Raw genomic sequence first — 17,098 nt, forward strand, 5'->3', positions numbered from 1 at the left:
ATGTGGGAAAGTAAATATTGGCCCAGAGCATCCCCCCTCCCAATTATATCCAAACGGTCGGGCTCAAATGTTATTGTATACTTAACATATAAATAAAGTATTAGAAGCCAAATTAATTTAAATATGCAGCTTTATATTCATTGGTTGGATCTTCTTTTGTAGGTCAACCTGGTGTGATTGGTCCAGTGGGAACACAGGGTGTCAAAGGTCAACCTGGTGAGAAGGGAATCAAGGGAGATGAAGGAGACAAAGGGGAGCACGGTAAATATATCAGTGCTAAGTTGCCTTGCAACTTTCAATCATGACTGCAGTTTAATGGTGTTTTTCCTCATTTTAGATTTCTTATGTGTTTATATATGTTACAAAACCAATCATTTTGACTATCATGGTAGAGTCTTCTGTTTCAGTTCAAGCAAACAGCATAAACAAAAAAAGAAAACATGTAAACAATGTTATACTTACTGTTAGCTATTATTATAATACTACATTACTTTATATTTAAAGTTTGAACTTTTTTATATTACACTTTTATTGCCATAAATGTGATGTAAATCCTATGTTAACTAGCAAGCAATAAATCGATAACAGCATGTTAAGCTTTACAAGTTATTGGTATTGCTTACAACAAGGATGAATACTCTTGATAATTACCAAATGCATATATGTCATTGCTTTTTGATGCAATCAAGTGACATACTCCTTAATTATGTAATACTATAATTATATCAAACTCTTGTAGGTGCCTCTGGTGTCAAAGGTCAAGCTGGTATTCCAGGAAAGGTTGGTCCACAAGGTCCAAAGGGTGAAAGTGGACGTGATGGGAATGATGGCACCAAAGGCCAAACTGGAACAGCTGGGGTTAAAGGTCAGAAAGGTGAAAAGTGTGAACAAGTCAAAGTGGCATTTACTGTGGGGAGGAAGTCATATATGCCAGGGAGCAGTACAGAACAAACTATCACCTACACTGATGTCATAGTCAATGTTAATGCCAATATCAGTATCAACACCGGTGTCTTCACTTGTGAAGTTCCTGGCATCTATTACTTCTCCTTCACATTCCTATCCTATACTGGGAAAGCCTTGCGTATAGGACTGGAGAAAAATAATGATAATATCTTTTATATTTATCAGACATCTGTTCCTGACTATATCATGAATTCACAGAGTGGTATGCTACACTTAACCAAGGTGATCAAGTTAAATTAGTGATGGATTCAGGTTCAGATAATCGTTTTAACTATTGTTCTGATTCTCATTGCAATACTTTTAATGGCTTTCTTGTCTACTCAGACGAATGATCAAGAAGTAACTAACATTCCCCATTTTTGTCTTCCACTGGTGTTGTTACGTAGATAAAAAATTGCTGAAATGAACCTCCTAGACATCAAACCCCTTTGTTTGGCAAATTTCATCAATTGTAATTATGCAGTAGTGTTTCATATTTTCAAAGTTGGATTGAAATTGTTTATTTTCATCCAGGAATACTACTTGAAATGTATTTGTTCTCTTTTTTCGATTTTAAGTTGTTTTTACAGATATTTTGTTTTATGGAAGAAATTTGTACTTGCATAGAGCTTTTTGAACAGCAATTAATTTTCTTTGATTTATCAATCGTGATATCAGATACCGTTATGATTATATTGCATTAGATTTAGGTATTTGTTCATCCAATCTTTCGGTATTTTCATATGTATTTTGTAGATTTACGTTTCAGTTTTGTTGATAAAGTTACTCTCGAGACATATGCCATGTCACCACTGTGGATTACTTTTGAATATTAATATTTCTCATATGTCTTGAAAACATGCATGAGTACTTTTAATAAAAATTTCTTTCTCACATTATTGTGATCTTTGACCACACATTGCAATTAATTATTGTGATCTTTGACCACACATTGCAATTAATTATTGTAATCTTTGACCACACATTGCAATTAATTATTGTGATCTTTGACTACACATTGCAATTAATTATTGTGATCTTTGACCACACATTGCAATTAATTATTGTGATCTTTGACCACACATTGCAATTAATTATTGTGATCTTTCGACCAAACATTGCAATTAATTATTGTGATCTTTGACCACACATTGCAATTAATTATTGTGATCTTTGACCACACATTGCAATTAATTATTGTGATCTTTGACCACACATTGCAATTAATTATTGTGATCTTTGACCACACATTGCAATTAATTATTGTGATCTTTGACCACACATTGCAATTAATTATTGTGATCTTTGACCACACATTGCAATTAATTATTGTGATCTTTGACCACACATTGCAATTAATTATTGTGATCTTTGACCACACATTGCAATTAATTATTGTGATCTTTGACCACACATTGCAATTAATTATTGTGATCTTTGACCACACATTGCAATTAATTACAGGTTAAAGTAGAATATATGAAATGTCCACAACAACACACAAGAAATAGAAATTGGAAAATGTAAACTCTCATTTTGCAATTGTGTGACTGGGTGTGTTGAAAATCACCATCTCATGATGATATTTGTGGATTACATGCTGTAAGGACAACCAGAGATGCATATATGTATTGTTAAAATATCATGCAAGTGAATCCAAACACACCTTAGACTTGAATTTGGAACATGAATTTATATTCAATTTAGGAGAACCTGTAGAAAAATGCTGAGCCTAAAATTGTTGTGGTACTTTTGATACATTGAGTCGTAAACAACCTAATTTTTTTTCTTTATACATCTGAAAGTCATTTGTACAGGAGCATTGAGAAAGTTTTTGCTGAAAGAAAATGCCAATTCTACAGTTTTAATAAGCTCCTAACATCTAAGGGGGCTGAAATAGATCACAAAGCAAAAATAGCTGCATAAACTGTCTGTGATAAAATCAAAGAATGTGACAATTTATTTCAATGCAATGTATCTCAAAACATTAAATTGGGAAACCAATTTTTTCTGATCGAATTTCTTATCCACAAACGGCTACCTACAACAAATGCAGTCAAACAGGAGATGAATTGTATTTTAACATATCCTCAACTTGGGAAATCATATTTTAATGCTGAAAGCACAAAGTGGGCTAACATTTATGTGCCTTTGAAAATCAAAACATTGATGGTCAGTTATTTTCTGGACCAGGCCAACGAGAAATGAAACTTGAGACAATTGTTGTTTAAAACATTTATTCCTCTAAGACCATTTGAACCAAACAATCATGCATCACAGAAACTTATTATAACACTCCTCAGTAAAAACAAATGTTTGACATATCCAACAGTGAGGGCGCTAGATCACCAGGAAGTTTGCACTCGAGGGAGAATAATGTTTCTTTTTGTTCAAGAACAGCATTATTTCCTGAAAACTGCCAAGTTCAATGTTTCAAATACCCTTGACATCAAATGAAAGTGTAAAATAATTAGGTTTTATAATGTAGCAAAGAGTATAAACAATGGGACGATAGACACATCACTCCCCTTCGACATCAACACTGTCTTCACCAAACTTCAAATGAAGTAGCCTGAGTATTGATGAATTAGATTGATTTAGGGTGTTGGCAATGGGAAGAAGACTTGAATTGTTTTACAATGTCAAAGGGGATACTTCAAAAATCTCTTGTATGAAATGAGGACCTGAAAAATGTAAATCTTTACTTAAATTTATATGCATCCGCCACTTGTTTACTTAACACATCCTAAGGATAAACCTACGGAAACTCTTGAAAAACACCAAGAGTAGATATAAACATAGAACAATCCTGTGTCACTGTAGGGATCTGCATTTTACTCTATATGGTTACAAAGTGGAACACATTTACTTTATGGAATTCTCCATGGTTGCCAGGGATGGGCAGAATTTTTTCGTCTGAAGAAAACTGATTAAAAAGAATGAAAACTAATATGATCGAGGGGAAATTGACTACAAAATGCAGTGCAACATGACAGTTTAAGAGTTACTAATCAGTGTTCTGAGATCTGAATGACATGACTATATCTTTACAAATTTTGAAAAATTAGACCATCCCCCAATAAAATGGTTGATTTCAAACATTGCATTCAAATCACCACATTCCACAGTCAATGAGTTTACACCATCCTAAGTATATAAACACACCCATCTTGACATCAAACAACAGAGGAGCTCTGACGGTAAGGCAGCCCAGGCACTGAAACCAGAGGGGATAGAAGTCTAGTCTAAAACAGAAGATTTGAAGACATCTTTTCAGGTAAACTTTGAGTATTCGTGACATCTTCTAGTCAGTTACAAGAACTGTCGAAGGCCATTTTGAAGCAGGATTTCAATAGAACTTACAGATAATTTTTCAGAGCTGGCAATATTTTCCCAGCAAACACAAATTAAAGCAAACCACAAATAAACCTACAATCAATATTCAGTTCAGTATCTTCATCAAAACCTAGTGCTGGCACAGACTAGTATAGTCTTAATTATTGATTTGCGTTGGGACTTGCAAGTTACGCATTAGTGCACACATATTACACATAGAAACAGGTAGATATATATAGAAACCTTGATGTTATAGACAGAGAATGTCCAATTTGCCAAAAAAAACAAGTAGAAGATGAGATACATTTTCTTTTTCATTGCAAAGGCTACACAGACATTAGACATGATTTTTTCAGTAAGCTAAACATTTGTAAAAACTTATTCAGAGGCACACAAGACCTTATAAGCATCTTTTCAAGGACAGATAATTGGATGTGCTGTTTGGTATTTTAACCTTCTTTAGTTTGTCATGTTTTTTGATTGATGTACTGTGTTTGTCACTGCTGCAATGTCAATTGCCCAGTCATGGGTTAATAAAGATTTATTGATTGATTGATTGAGATAAAGCATCATTATGTGAATTGGGAAAATACATATATACATGTTTAAACTCAGACAGAAAAAATGAAAAAACAAAGTAATATATATATATATATATATATATATATATTATCTATATATAGATATATATATAATATATATATATATATATATATATTATTCTTTCATTGTTGTTTTTGCAAAATCTTTATTGTACTTTATGGTCAAGATCCTAATTGGGATACGATTTCAATAAAGGCTTAGTTTACTTTACTTTACATATAATTGTCAGCTATGGTTTATCTGTCTGGTTTCAAATTTTAAAATTACTTTTTAACAAAGATAGCATGCGGAAAATTATGTTATTTTCTTTTATTTAAAATGAGTTCACATATGATAATGATAGAATTCTTGGATTTTGAATGTCCTCCTTTGAAGTGCTACATTTTGGGAAGTCAATACCTGTCTGAGATATGGTCTGCTTGATGAACAAATTAAACAATTGAATGGTTCAATGAATTTCATTATACTTCAATTACAGCTTTATTAGCTCTAATTTTGATGCATTTTTCAGTATTTTAATACACATTTTTTAATTTTCAACACAGTCACAGATACAAAATTACTACAATGATCTGCTTACATGTTCCATTGTTACTAAAATGACTGTGAAAGCACTCATTTTCATGGTAATTTCATTTTTTCATTTTGATGTTTGAGTATATTTTCATCACAATTCAACTTTGTATGTTCAGAAATCAGCAAAAACAATGAAATTACAATTGAACAATCAATTCTTTTTCAGTTGTATAAAATGTCTCAATAGGAAAACATCCTAGTTTTGAAATGAAAATTTAAAGTTGTCAAAAGTACTCAACCCTTCAAGTCTCTATATTGCGCACAGTTTGACTTTGCTCAAAATTCATCAAAAATGTTCAATAAATTTTGAACCTTTATGTGATGTAAGACAACAGCTAAAGTAGCTGCTGCAGCTAGACTTTCTCATAAAAAATGTGAACTGCTTCATGGAACTGCTTGATAGTTATTTCACAAGGGATACATGCTTTTAATTTACATACCATAGTTTTTTTAAATGCAAAAGTATAAGAGTGATATGCATTGAACAGCAAATGGCAAATGGCAACAAATGTCCTTCAATAGAGAAACTCCCCTTCAACATCAATGTACATGTCTTCCAAAAAATTCATACACTGTCCGTATAACCAATTATAAAGTATGAGAGTTTACTCATGATTTAAAAATATTTCCAGGTTTTCTTCAACTTCAAATAAGTAGCCAGAGATGAGGATCTGAAAATATGTAAATCTTAACCTAAGTTCATTGACGCCCTCCACTGTTGTTTACTGACACATCCTAAGAATAAACCTATGGAAACTTTTAAAAAACACCAAGAGTAGATATAAAAAAAAAACACCTTGTGTCACTGTAGGGATCTGCATTTTACTCTATATGGTTATAAAGTGGAACACATTTACTTTAAGTGGAATTGTCCATGGTTGCCAGGGATGGTCAGAATTTTTCATTTGAAGAAAATGAATAAACAGGATGAAATGTAGAATGGTCGAGAGGAAATTGACCTGAAAATGCAGTGCAATCCACAGTTTATGGATTACTGGTCAAATTCTGAGATCTTAAGACATGGCTATCTTTACAAATTTGAAAAATTAGACCATCCCCTAATATTAAAATGGTTGATTTCAAACATTGTATTCAAATCACCGCATTCAACAGTCAATTAGTTTGACACCATCCCAAGTAAACAAACACACCCCCCTTGACACCAAGCAACAGAGGAGCTCTAACAGTAAGGCACTTGCAGGCACAGAAATCAGAGGCGATAGAAGTCAAGTCTAAAACAGAAGATTTGAAGACATCTTTTCAGGTAAACTTTGTTAAAAATACCAACAGTGATCAGCTGTGATCAAGTTGGCTACATTAAAGGTAGACAAGCTGGAGAAGTTTTGAGATTGATACAAGATATGTTTGATTACACTTATATACAGATACAAAATACCAGGTGCAGTCCTTTTTATTGACTTTGAAAAAGCTTTGATTCTGTTGACTGGAAATATATAGAAGAAGTGTTACGGTAAATGTTTTCAATTTTGGCAAAAAAGTTATCAAGTGGTTGAATGTAATGTACAGTGACATTCATAGTAGTGTAAATAATAATGGTTGGATGACAGAATTTGTAAATTTAAAAAGGGGAGTGCAACAATGATGTCCACTGAGTGCCCAGTTGTTCAATGCATCTATGTGTAGAAATATTAGCATGTATAGAATTAGACAATGTAAAGAGATCGATGGTGTTCAATTACCGAGTGAAGTAGAAGAAAAACAAGCTCGTATTACTCAATTAGTAGATGACACTACCGTTTTTGTCAGAAATGAGAAATCTATTAATAGAGTTTTGGATATCATGAATCAATTTCACAAAGTATCTGGTTTTAAAATCAATAAAGACAAAACTGAGGCTGTTTTGCTGGGGAGTTTGAAAAATTCTAAGAAAGTATGTGGGAAGTTAAAGTGGACAACTGAACCTGTAAAAGTACTTGGGGTATACGTTGGGTACAATAAACAGAAATGCGATGAGTTTAATTGGCAGCCAAAGCTCGAAAAATTAGAGAGCACTCTGAATTCCTTGAAAATGAGAAACTCTACTCCACATGGTAAAGTTTTAATTACGAAGAGTCTTGATTTATCTAGTCTTTTATACTTAGCATCAGTATTAGATGTTCCTCCAAAGGTTGTCAAAAAAGTTGACAATTAGTTTTTGATTTCATCGATTGTTCCAAATATAAAATAAAAAAGGGCGTTTTATTGTCGCCTATAGAAAAGGGAGGTTTAAATATTCCAAGTCCCACGAGCTTACACTTGCTTTAAAATTAAGGGCATTTTGAAGCAGGATTTGAATTCAATTGACTTACAGATAATTTTTCAGTGCTGGCAATATTTTGCAATCAAAAACAAATAAATCTACACAGATAAAAAGATCTACAGTTACTTATTCAGTTCAGTATCTTCATCAAAACCTTAGTGCTGGCAGAGAGTTAGTATAGTCGCAATTTTTGATTTGCCCTGGGACCTGCAGTACAATTGCACTATTGACAGGGTACACTTGTTCCCATTACTGTAGCTGCACAAATGCAGAAAAAAACAACATCGACCATTAATATTGCATATTTTTCAATAAATTGCATCAATAGATAAATAAATGTTAATCAGCCACTTAGTGTTTTATACACTTATGTTCAATTTTCAGAATGGACCATATTATGTCTGTTTTATTTCTGGTGTTTATAATCCACACCGCAACTTCCAAAGTAAATGATGAAAATGGCCACTCAGAATGTTCTTCGTATTTGTGCAGAATCTTGGCCTGATACAAGATGTCCTATTAGAGCTCCTGGACCACCTGGTGCACCTGGCATTTCTGGACCAGTAGGACAACAAGGTAACAATATCCTCTACCAGCTAAATTTGAGATTTTTTAAATGGTTGTGATATTCCAATTTGAAAAAATTATTGAAAGAAACTGTCTCTGATCATTAGTGACTACTAAGCCACCATGCAGGTATTTAAAAATAAAACAACAGACTATCTAATAAGCTAAGCAAAAATACGCAGGAAAAAATGGCAAATGTGATTGTATACTTTATTTATAAGTTAGTAAAGGAAGCAAAATTAATTTAAATGTGAAGCTCATTCATTGGTTGATCTACTTCTGTAGGTCAACCTGGTGTGATTGGTCCAGTCGGAACTCAAGGTGTCAAAGGTCAACCTGGTGAGAAGGGAATCAAGGGAGATGAAGGAGACAAAGGGGAGCAAGGTAACAGTATAATTGATATGCCTTGCAGATGAAAATTTCAATATAGTGTTTCATCATGCCTGCAGTTAAAAAGTTTTTTCCTCGTCTTTGATTTCTTATGTGTTACAAATCTAATCATGGTAGCTAGAGTCTTCTATGTGTTTCAGTCCAAGCAAACAGCAGGTTAAGCTTTATTTAAAAAATCATTTGTTATTGTTTACAGCAAGGATAAATATTCTTGATAATTAATAAATGAATGCATATCATCAAATTTTTATGAACCTCATAGATGCAATCATGTGACATATACACATGCAAAAAATAGGTAACCATCTCCTAAATGATGTAATACTATAAATATATCAAACTCTTGTAGGTGCCTCTGGTGTCAAAGGTCAAGCTGGCATTCCAGGTGAGGTTGGTCCACAAGGTCCAAAGGGTGAAAGTGGACATGATGGGACTGATGGTGCCAAGGGTCAAACTGGAACACCTGGGGTTAAAGGTCAGAAAGGTGAACCGTGTGAACAAGTCAAAGTGGCATTTACTGTGGGGAGGAAGTCAGTTATGGCAGGGAGCAGTTCAGAACAAACTTATAATCACGTACACTGATGTCATAGTCAATGTTAATGCCAATATCAGTATCAACAGTGGTGTCTTCACTTGTGAAGTTCCTGGCATCTATTACTTCTTTTTCACATTCCGGTCCTATTCTGGGAAAGTCTTGCGCATAAGACTAAAGAAAAATAATGATAATATATTGGGTATTCATCAATCATCTGTATCAAACAATATCATGATCTCACAGAGTGGTATGCTTCACTTAAACCAAGGTGATCAAGTTAAATTAGTGATGGGTTCAGGTACTTATCATTTTCATTATTGCTCTGATTCCCATTGCAATACTTTTAATGGATTTCTTGTCGACTCAGATGAATGATCAAGAAGAAACTAACATTCGCCATTTTTGTCTTCCACTGTTGTTGTTACACAGATATAGAATTGCTTAAATGAACCTCCTAGACATCAAACCCCTTTGTTTGGCAAATTTCATCAATTGTACTTATGCAGTAGTGTTTCATATTTTCAAAGTTGGATTGAAATTGCTTAATTTTACTCAAGGAATCCTTCTTGAAATGTAGTTCTCTTTTTCGATTTTTGAGTTGTTTTTACAGATATTTTGTTTTAAGAAAGAAATTTGTACTTGCATAGAGCTTCTTGAAAACGGCAATTAATTAATAAGAGTTTCTGTTTTTTTTGCAATTATTCATCCCGTAGTGTTGGATAGTGCCATGTACCAGTGAATTGGAGTTAAAAATGTCATTAATTGCAAAAAATTAAGGAACAAACTGACAGTATTTTCGATGTGGAAATGTTTCAATCTTTTTCATAATTCCTGTGCATTATTAATGATTCAACAGATTAAATAATAGTGACCATAAAGTTCCTTCAATAACTTACCAGTATATGCTCCAGAGAAACTACAGTTTGGGTGTTGCAATCTAAGATTTCTGATATGTCAGTACCCCCATGGCAATGAGTTGCACTGTGTAAACATGTTAAAAGTTGGTCAAATAATATCCATATTTTGTTAAGTAAGGGCAAATGTTAAGCATAAGTAAATAGAAATCAATTGCTAACAAGGTTTCATTTCCAACTGCAAAATACTGTCATGAGTACATCATCAAATTTGTAACACTATTAAATTTTAAACACAACTATATTTCAGAATCTCTTTTCATGAACAGTGCCTGCAGGCTCTGTGTAAAGGGGCTCTTTAATGCACGCTAACTCAAAAACCTGTGTGTTGTAGACAGGTAACAATTTTCAGATATCACCTACTTAAAACCTTCATATGAATAGCTTACACTTTGGTTCATTGAGTTCCAGACTGCAAAAACTGAGTGTTATTTTCTAAATTAACACGAGTGCAACTAATTTGGGATAATTGGATGGTGAAGTAATGTCGATTTAATCACAGTCCAGTGGATAGAGGGACTGTGATTTAATCTACAAATGTAATCTCATCGACTTGTCAATTTACATTACACACTTGTTTTTATGAGTAAGCAATATTCAAGTATATGGCACTTAACACACTTGAGAAATTTAAAAAATATGAAAATCCAATTATCCCACATTAGTTCCAATCGTGTTAATCATTTATAACCATTTTATATTCAATTTTCTTTGATTTACAAATCGTCATATCAGATACCATCATGATTGTATTGCATTAGATCTAGGTATTTATTCATCAATTCTTTTGTATTTCATATATTTTCAGGTATTTTGTAGATTTAAAAGTTACTCTGGACACATATATCATGTCACCACCGTGGATTACTCTTAAATAAAATATTTCTCGTATGTTATGATAACATCACAAAAACCCCCCAGTAAAAACAAATGTTTAATATGTCCAACAGTGAGGGCGCTAGAACACCAGGAAGCTTGCATTCGAGGGAGAATAAAGTTTTTTTGTTCAAGAACAGCATTATTTCCTGAAAACTGCCAAGTTTCATGTTTCATATACCCTTGACATCACATGATAGTGTAAAATAATAATTAGGTTTTATAATGTACCAAAGAGAGTATAAACAATGGGACGGCATGATTTCATGAAAATTGTCCCTCAATGGAAAGACACATCACTCCCCTTTCACATCAACACTGTCTTAACAAAACTTCATACACTGAATTCCTTTAATTATAAATAATAACAGCTTACACATATTTACAAATATTTCAAGTTTTGTTTAGCTAAACTTCTAAGGAAGTAGCCTGAGTGTTGATGAATTACGTTGATTTAGGGTGTTGGCAATGGAAAGAAGACTTGAATTGTTTTACAATGTCAAAGGGGATACTTCAAAAATCTCTTGTATGAAATGAGGACCTGAAAAAATGTAAATCTTAACTTAAATTTATATGCACCCGCCAGTGTTGTTTACTTAACACATCCTAAGGATAAACCTAAGGAAACTCTTGAAAAACACCAAGAGTAGATATAACAATAGAACAACCCTGTGTCACTGTAGGGATCTGCATTTTACTCTATATGGTTACAAAGTGGAACACATTTACCGTCAGTGGAATTCTCTATGGTTGCCAGGGATGGTCAAAATTTTTCATCTGAAGAAAACTGAATAAAGAGGATGAAATATACAATAGTCAAGTGGAAATTGACCTAAAAATGCAGTGCAACGTGACAGTTTATGGATTACTGGTCAAATTCTGAGATCTGAAAGACATGGCTATCTTTACAAATTTTGAAAAAATAGATCTTCCCCCAATAAAATGGTGGATTTAAAATCCTGTATTTAAATCACCACATTCCACAGTCAATGAGTTTACACCATCCTAAGTATATAAACACACCCATCTTGACATCAAACAACAGAGGAGCTCTAACAGTAAGGCAACCCAGGCACTGTAACCAGAGGGGATAGAAGTCGAGTCTAAAACAGAAGATTTGAAGACATCTTTTCAGGTAAACTTTGAGTATTCGTGACATCTTCTAGTCAGTTACAAGAACTGTCGAAGGCCATTTTGAAGCAGGATTTCAATAGAACTTACAGATAATTTTTCAGAGCTGGCAATATTTTCCCAGCAAACACAAATTAAAGCAAACCACAAATAAACCTACAATCAATATTCAGTTCAGTATCTTCATCAAAACCTAGTGCTGGCAGAGACTAAGTATAGTCTTAATTATTGATTTGCGTTGGGACTTGCAGTATACATTGCAATATTGTTTAACAGGGGTACACATGTTCCCATTACTGTAGCTGCACAAATGCAGAAACAAACGACATCAACCCATTAAGATTTCATATGTTTCAGTAAATTTCAACGATCAAGATAAATAAATATAAATCAGCCACTTAGTGTTCGATACACTTATGTTCTATTTTCAGGATGGACCATATTATGTCTGTTTTATTTCTGGTGTTTATGATCCACACCTCCACTGCACAAGTAAATGATGAAAATGGCCACTCAGAATGTCTTAGTATTTGTGCAGAATCTTGGCCTGATACAAGAGGTCCTATTGGACCACTGGTGCACCTGGCATTTCTGGACCAGTGGGAAGACAAGGTAACAATACCCTTTACCAGATCAATGTGAGACTTTTAAAATTGTTGTCATATTCCAATTTGAAAAAGATTATTGAAAGAAGCTGTCTCTGATCATTAGTGACTACTAAACTGCAAGAATTAAAAATAAAACGACAGAATTACACGTAAACAAAAACATGCAGGAAGAAATTTGCTGAGGTAGAGGATCATTACAAGTTTGATGTGAATTTAAAACTCTATAAAAGATCAAGATAACTCTCATTGATCCTTCTGTAGTGTGGATCCCACAACAGAACTGTGTTTGTGTTTTTCCAGGAAAATAGGCTGATGTTATTTATAATGGGACGCAATGAAATATACATTAAGCACACTGATGTTAAATTTGGTGAATAAAATCCAGTGTGTAGTTACTATATTTTGCATTTTAGTGTTCTACATAGTCAAATGGATTTTTTATAAAGCCTAATGAGGGGAGATTTTTATGTCCAAAATGTTAAAAATATTAAAAAGATATTCAATGTACATGCCAAATTAGTAGCCTGCCCTCAAGTACTGCCAGTAGTCAATGGGGAGGAACATTGGCAAAACTTGACAAAACTCTGCAATACCATCATCAAAAGAGAAGAACATTGGCCCAGAGCATCCCCCCTCCCAATTATATCCAAACGGTCGGGCTCAAATGTTATTGTATACTTAACATATAAATAAAGTATTAGAAGCCAAATTAATTTAAATATGCAGCTTTATATTCATTGGTTGGATCTTCTTTTGTAGGTCAACCTGGTGTGATTGGTCCAGTGGGAACACAGGGTGTCAAAGGTCAACCTGGTGAGAAGGGAATCAAGGGAGATGAAGGAGACAAAGGGGAGCAAGGTAAATGGGGCTAAGTTGCCTTGCAGATGCAAATTTCAATCATGACTGCAGTTTAATGGTGTTTTTTCCTCATTTTAGATTTCTTATGTGTTTATATATGTTACAAAACCAATCATTTTGACTATCATGGTAGAGTCTTCTGTTTCAGTTCAAGCAAACAGCATAAACAAAAAAAGAAAACATGTAAACAATGTTATACTTACTGTTAGCTATTATTATAATACTACATTACTTTATATTTAAAGTTTGAACTTTTTTATATTACACTTTTATTGCCATAAATGTGATGTAAATCCTATGTTAACTAGCAAGCATAAATTATAAATCATCATTATTATTATATTATTATAACAGCATGTTAAGCTTTACAAGTTATTGGTATTGCTTACAACAAGGATGAATACTCTTGATAATTACCAAATGCATATATGTCATTGCTTTTTGATGCAATCAAGTGACATACTCCTTAATTATGTAATACTATAATTATATCAAACTCTTGTAGGTGCCTCTGGTGTCAAAGGTCAAGCTGGTATTCCAGGAAAGGTTGGTCCACAAGGTCCAAAGGGTGAAAGTGGACGTGATGGGAATGATGGCACCAAAGGCCAAACTGGAACAGCTGGGGTTAAAGGTCAGAAAGGTGAAAAGTGTGAACAAGTCAAAGTGGCATTTACTATGGGGAGGAAGTCACGTATGATAGGGAGCAGTAGATCAGAGCAAACTATCACGTACAGTGATGTCATAGTCAATGTTAATGCCAATATCAGTATCAACACTGGTGTCTTCACTTGTGAAGTTCCTGGCATCTATTACTTCTCCTTCACATTCCGATCCTATCCTGGGAAAGCCTTGCGTATCAGACTGAAGAAAAATTATGATGATATATTTGAAATGTATCAGACATCTGTTTCTGACTATATCATGAATTCACAGAGTGGTATGCTACACTTAAACCAAGGTGATCAAGTTAAATTAGTGCTGTATTCAGGTACAGATAATCGTTTTAACTATTGTTCTGATTCTCATTGCAATACTTTTAATGGCTTTCTTGTCTACTCAGACGAATGATCAAGAAGTAACTAACATTCCCCATTTTTGTCTTCCACTGGTGTTGTTACGTAGATAAAAATTGCTGAAATGAACCTCCCAGACATCAAACCCCTTTGTGGTGCAATTTTCATCAATTGCAATCATGCAGTTACTGGTGTTTCATATTTTCAAAGTTGGATTTAAATTGTTCAACTTTCATCCAGGAATACTACTTGAAATGCATTTGTTCTCTTTTTTCGATTGTTAAGTTGTTTTTACAGATATTTTGTTTTATGGCAGAAATTTGTACTTGCATAGAGCTTTTTGAAAACAGCAATTAATTTTCTTTGATTTATCAATCGTGATATCAGATACCGTTATGATTATATTGCATTAGATTTAGGTATTTGTTCATCCAATCTTTTGGTATTTTCATATGTATTTTGTAGATTTACGCTTCAGTTTTGTTGATAAAGTTACTCTCGAGACATATGCCATGTCACCACTGTGGATTACTTTTGAATATTAATATTTCTCATATGTCTTGAAAACATGCATGAGTACTTTTAATAAAAAATTTTTTCTCACATTATTGTGATCTTTGACCACACATTGCAATTAATTATTGTGATCTTTGACCACACACTGCAATTAATTATTGTGATCTTTGACCACACATTGCAATTAATTATTGTGATCTTTGACCACACATTGCAATTAATTATTGTGATCTTTGACCACACATTGCAATTAATTATTGTGATCTTTGACCACACATTGCAATTAATTATTGTGATCTTTGACCACACATTGCAATTAATTATTGTGATCTTTGACCACACACTGCAATTAATTATTGTGATCTTTGACCACACACTGCAATTAATTATTGTGATCTTTGACCACACATTGCAATTAATTATTGTGATCTTTGACCACACACTGCAATTAATTATTGTGATCTTTGACCACACATTGCAATTAATTATTGTGATCTTTGACCACACACTGCAATTAATTATTGTGATCTTTGACCACACATTGCAATTAATTATTGTGATCTTTGACCACACATTGCAATAAATTATTGTGATCTTTGACCACACATTGCAATTAATTATTGTGATCTTTGACCACACATTGCAATTAATTATTGTGATCTTTGACCACACATTGCAATTAATTATTGTGATCTTTGACCACACATTGCAATTAATTACAGGTTAAAGTAGAATATATGAAATGTCCACAACAACACACAAGAGATAGAAATTGCAAAATGTAAACTCTCATTTTACAATTGTGACTGGGTATATTGAAAATCACCATCTCATGATAATATTTGTGGATTACATGCTTTAAGGACAACCTGAGATGCATATGTATTGTTAAAATATCATGCAAGTGAATCCAAACACACGTTAGACTTGAAATTTGGAACATGAATTTATATTCAATTTAGGAGAACCTGTAGAAAAATGCTGAGCCTAAAATTGTTGTGGTACTTTTGATACATTGAGTCGTAAACAACCTAATTTTTTTCTTTATACATCTGAAAGTCATTTGTACAGGAGCATTGAGAAAGTTTTTGCTGAAAGAAAATGCCAATTCTACAGTTTTAATAAGCTCCTAACATCTAAGGGGGCTGAAATAGATCACAAAGCAAAAATAGCTGCATAAACTGTCTGTGATAAAATCAAAGAATGTGACAATTTATTTCAATGCAATGTATCTCAAAACATATAATTGGGAAACCAATTTTTTCTGATCGAATTTCTTATCCACAAATGGCTACCCACAACAAATGCAGTCAAACAGGAGATGAATTGTATTTTAACATATCCTGAACTTGGGAAATCATATTTTAATGCCGAAAGCACAAAGTGGGCTAAAATTTATGTGCCTTTGGAAATCAAAACATTGATGGTCAGTTATTTTCTGGACCAGGCCAACGAGAAATGAAACTTGAGACAATTGTTGTTTAAAACATTTATTCCTCTAAGACCATTTGAACCAAACAATCATGCATCACAGAAACTTATTATAACACTCCTCAGTAAAAACAAATGTTTGACATATCCAACAGTGAGGGCGCTAGATCACCAGGAAGTTTGCACTCGAGGGAGAATAATGTTTCTTTTTGTTCAAGAACAGCATTATTTCCTGAAAACTGCCAAGTTCAATGTTTCAAATACCCTTGACATCAAATGAAAGTGTAAAATAATTAGGTTTTATAATGTAGCAAAGAGAGTATAAATAATGGGGCGACATGATTTCATGAAAATTGTCCCTCAATGGAAAGACACATCACTCCCCTTCGACATCAACACTGTCTCCACAAAACTTCAAATGAAGTAGCCTAAGTATTGATGAATTAGATTGATTTAGGGTGTTGGCAATGGGAAGAAGACTTGAATTGTTTTACAATGTCAAAGGGGATACTTCAAAAATCTCTTGTATGAAATGAGGA

The 17,098-nt window shown here is 33.4% G+C and overlaps 3 protein-coding genes across 3 annotated transcripts; all 3 read left to right on the forward strand.

Annotated features, from left to right (window-relative positions):
• On the forward strand, positions 1-1,206 carry LOC139117876 (complement C1q subcomponent subunit B-like). The gene is made up of 3 exons (XM_070681110.1): positions 1-10; positions 163-261; positions 740-1,206. The coding sequence occupies exons 1-3, from the start codon at positions 1-3 to the stop codon at positions 1,204-1,206; spliced, it is 576 nt and encodes a 191-aa protein (XP_070537211.1).
• Positions 1,207-6,620: 5,414 nt separating this feature from the next.
• Positions 6,621-10,945, forward strand: LOC139117989 (short-chain collagen C4-like). The gene is made up of 4 exons (XM_070681252.1): positions 6,621-6,724; positions 8,105-8,296; positions 8,573-8,671; positions 9,027-10,945. The coding sequence occupies exons 2-4, from the start codon at positions 8,170-8,172 to the stop codon at positions 9,257-9,259; spliced, it is 459 nt and encodes a 152-aa protein (XP_070537353.1). The 5' UTR covers positions 6,621-6,724; positions 8,105-8,169; the 3' UTR covers positions 9,260-10,945.
• A 760-nt stretch (positions 10,946-11,705) lies between these two features.
• On the forward strand, positions 11,706-15,238 carry LOC139117878 (complement C1q tumor necrosis factor-related protein 2-like). Its single transcript, XM_070681111.1, has 4 exons — positions 11,706-11,732; positions 12,691-12,745; positions 13,501-13,599; positions 14,105-15,238. Exons 1-4 carry the CDS (start codon positions 11,706-11,708, stop codon positions 14,665-14,667), a joined length of 744 nt encoding a protein of 247 aa, XP_070537212.1. The 3' UTR covers positions 14,668-15,238.
• The last annotated feature ends 1,860 nt before the right edge of the window (positions 15,239-17,098 follow it).

Source organism: Ptychodera flava, chromosome 18 (assembly GCF_041260155.1).
Source record: "Ptychodera flava strain L36383 chromosome 18, AS_Pfla_20210202, whole genome shotgun sequence".
In the NCBI taxonomy this organism is placed as follows: domain Eukaryota; kingdom Metazoa; phylum Hemichordata; class Enteropneusta; family Ptychoderidae; genus Ptychodera; species Ptychodera flava.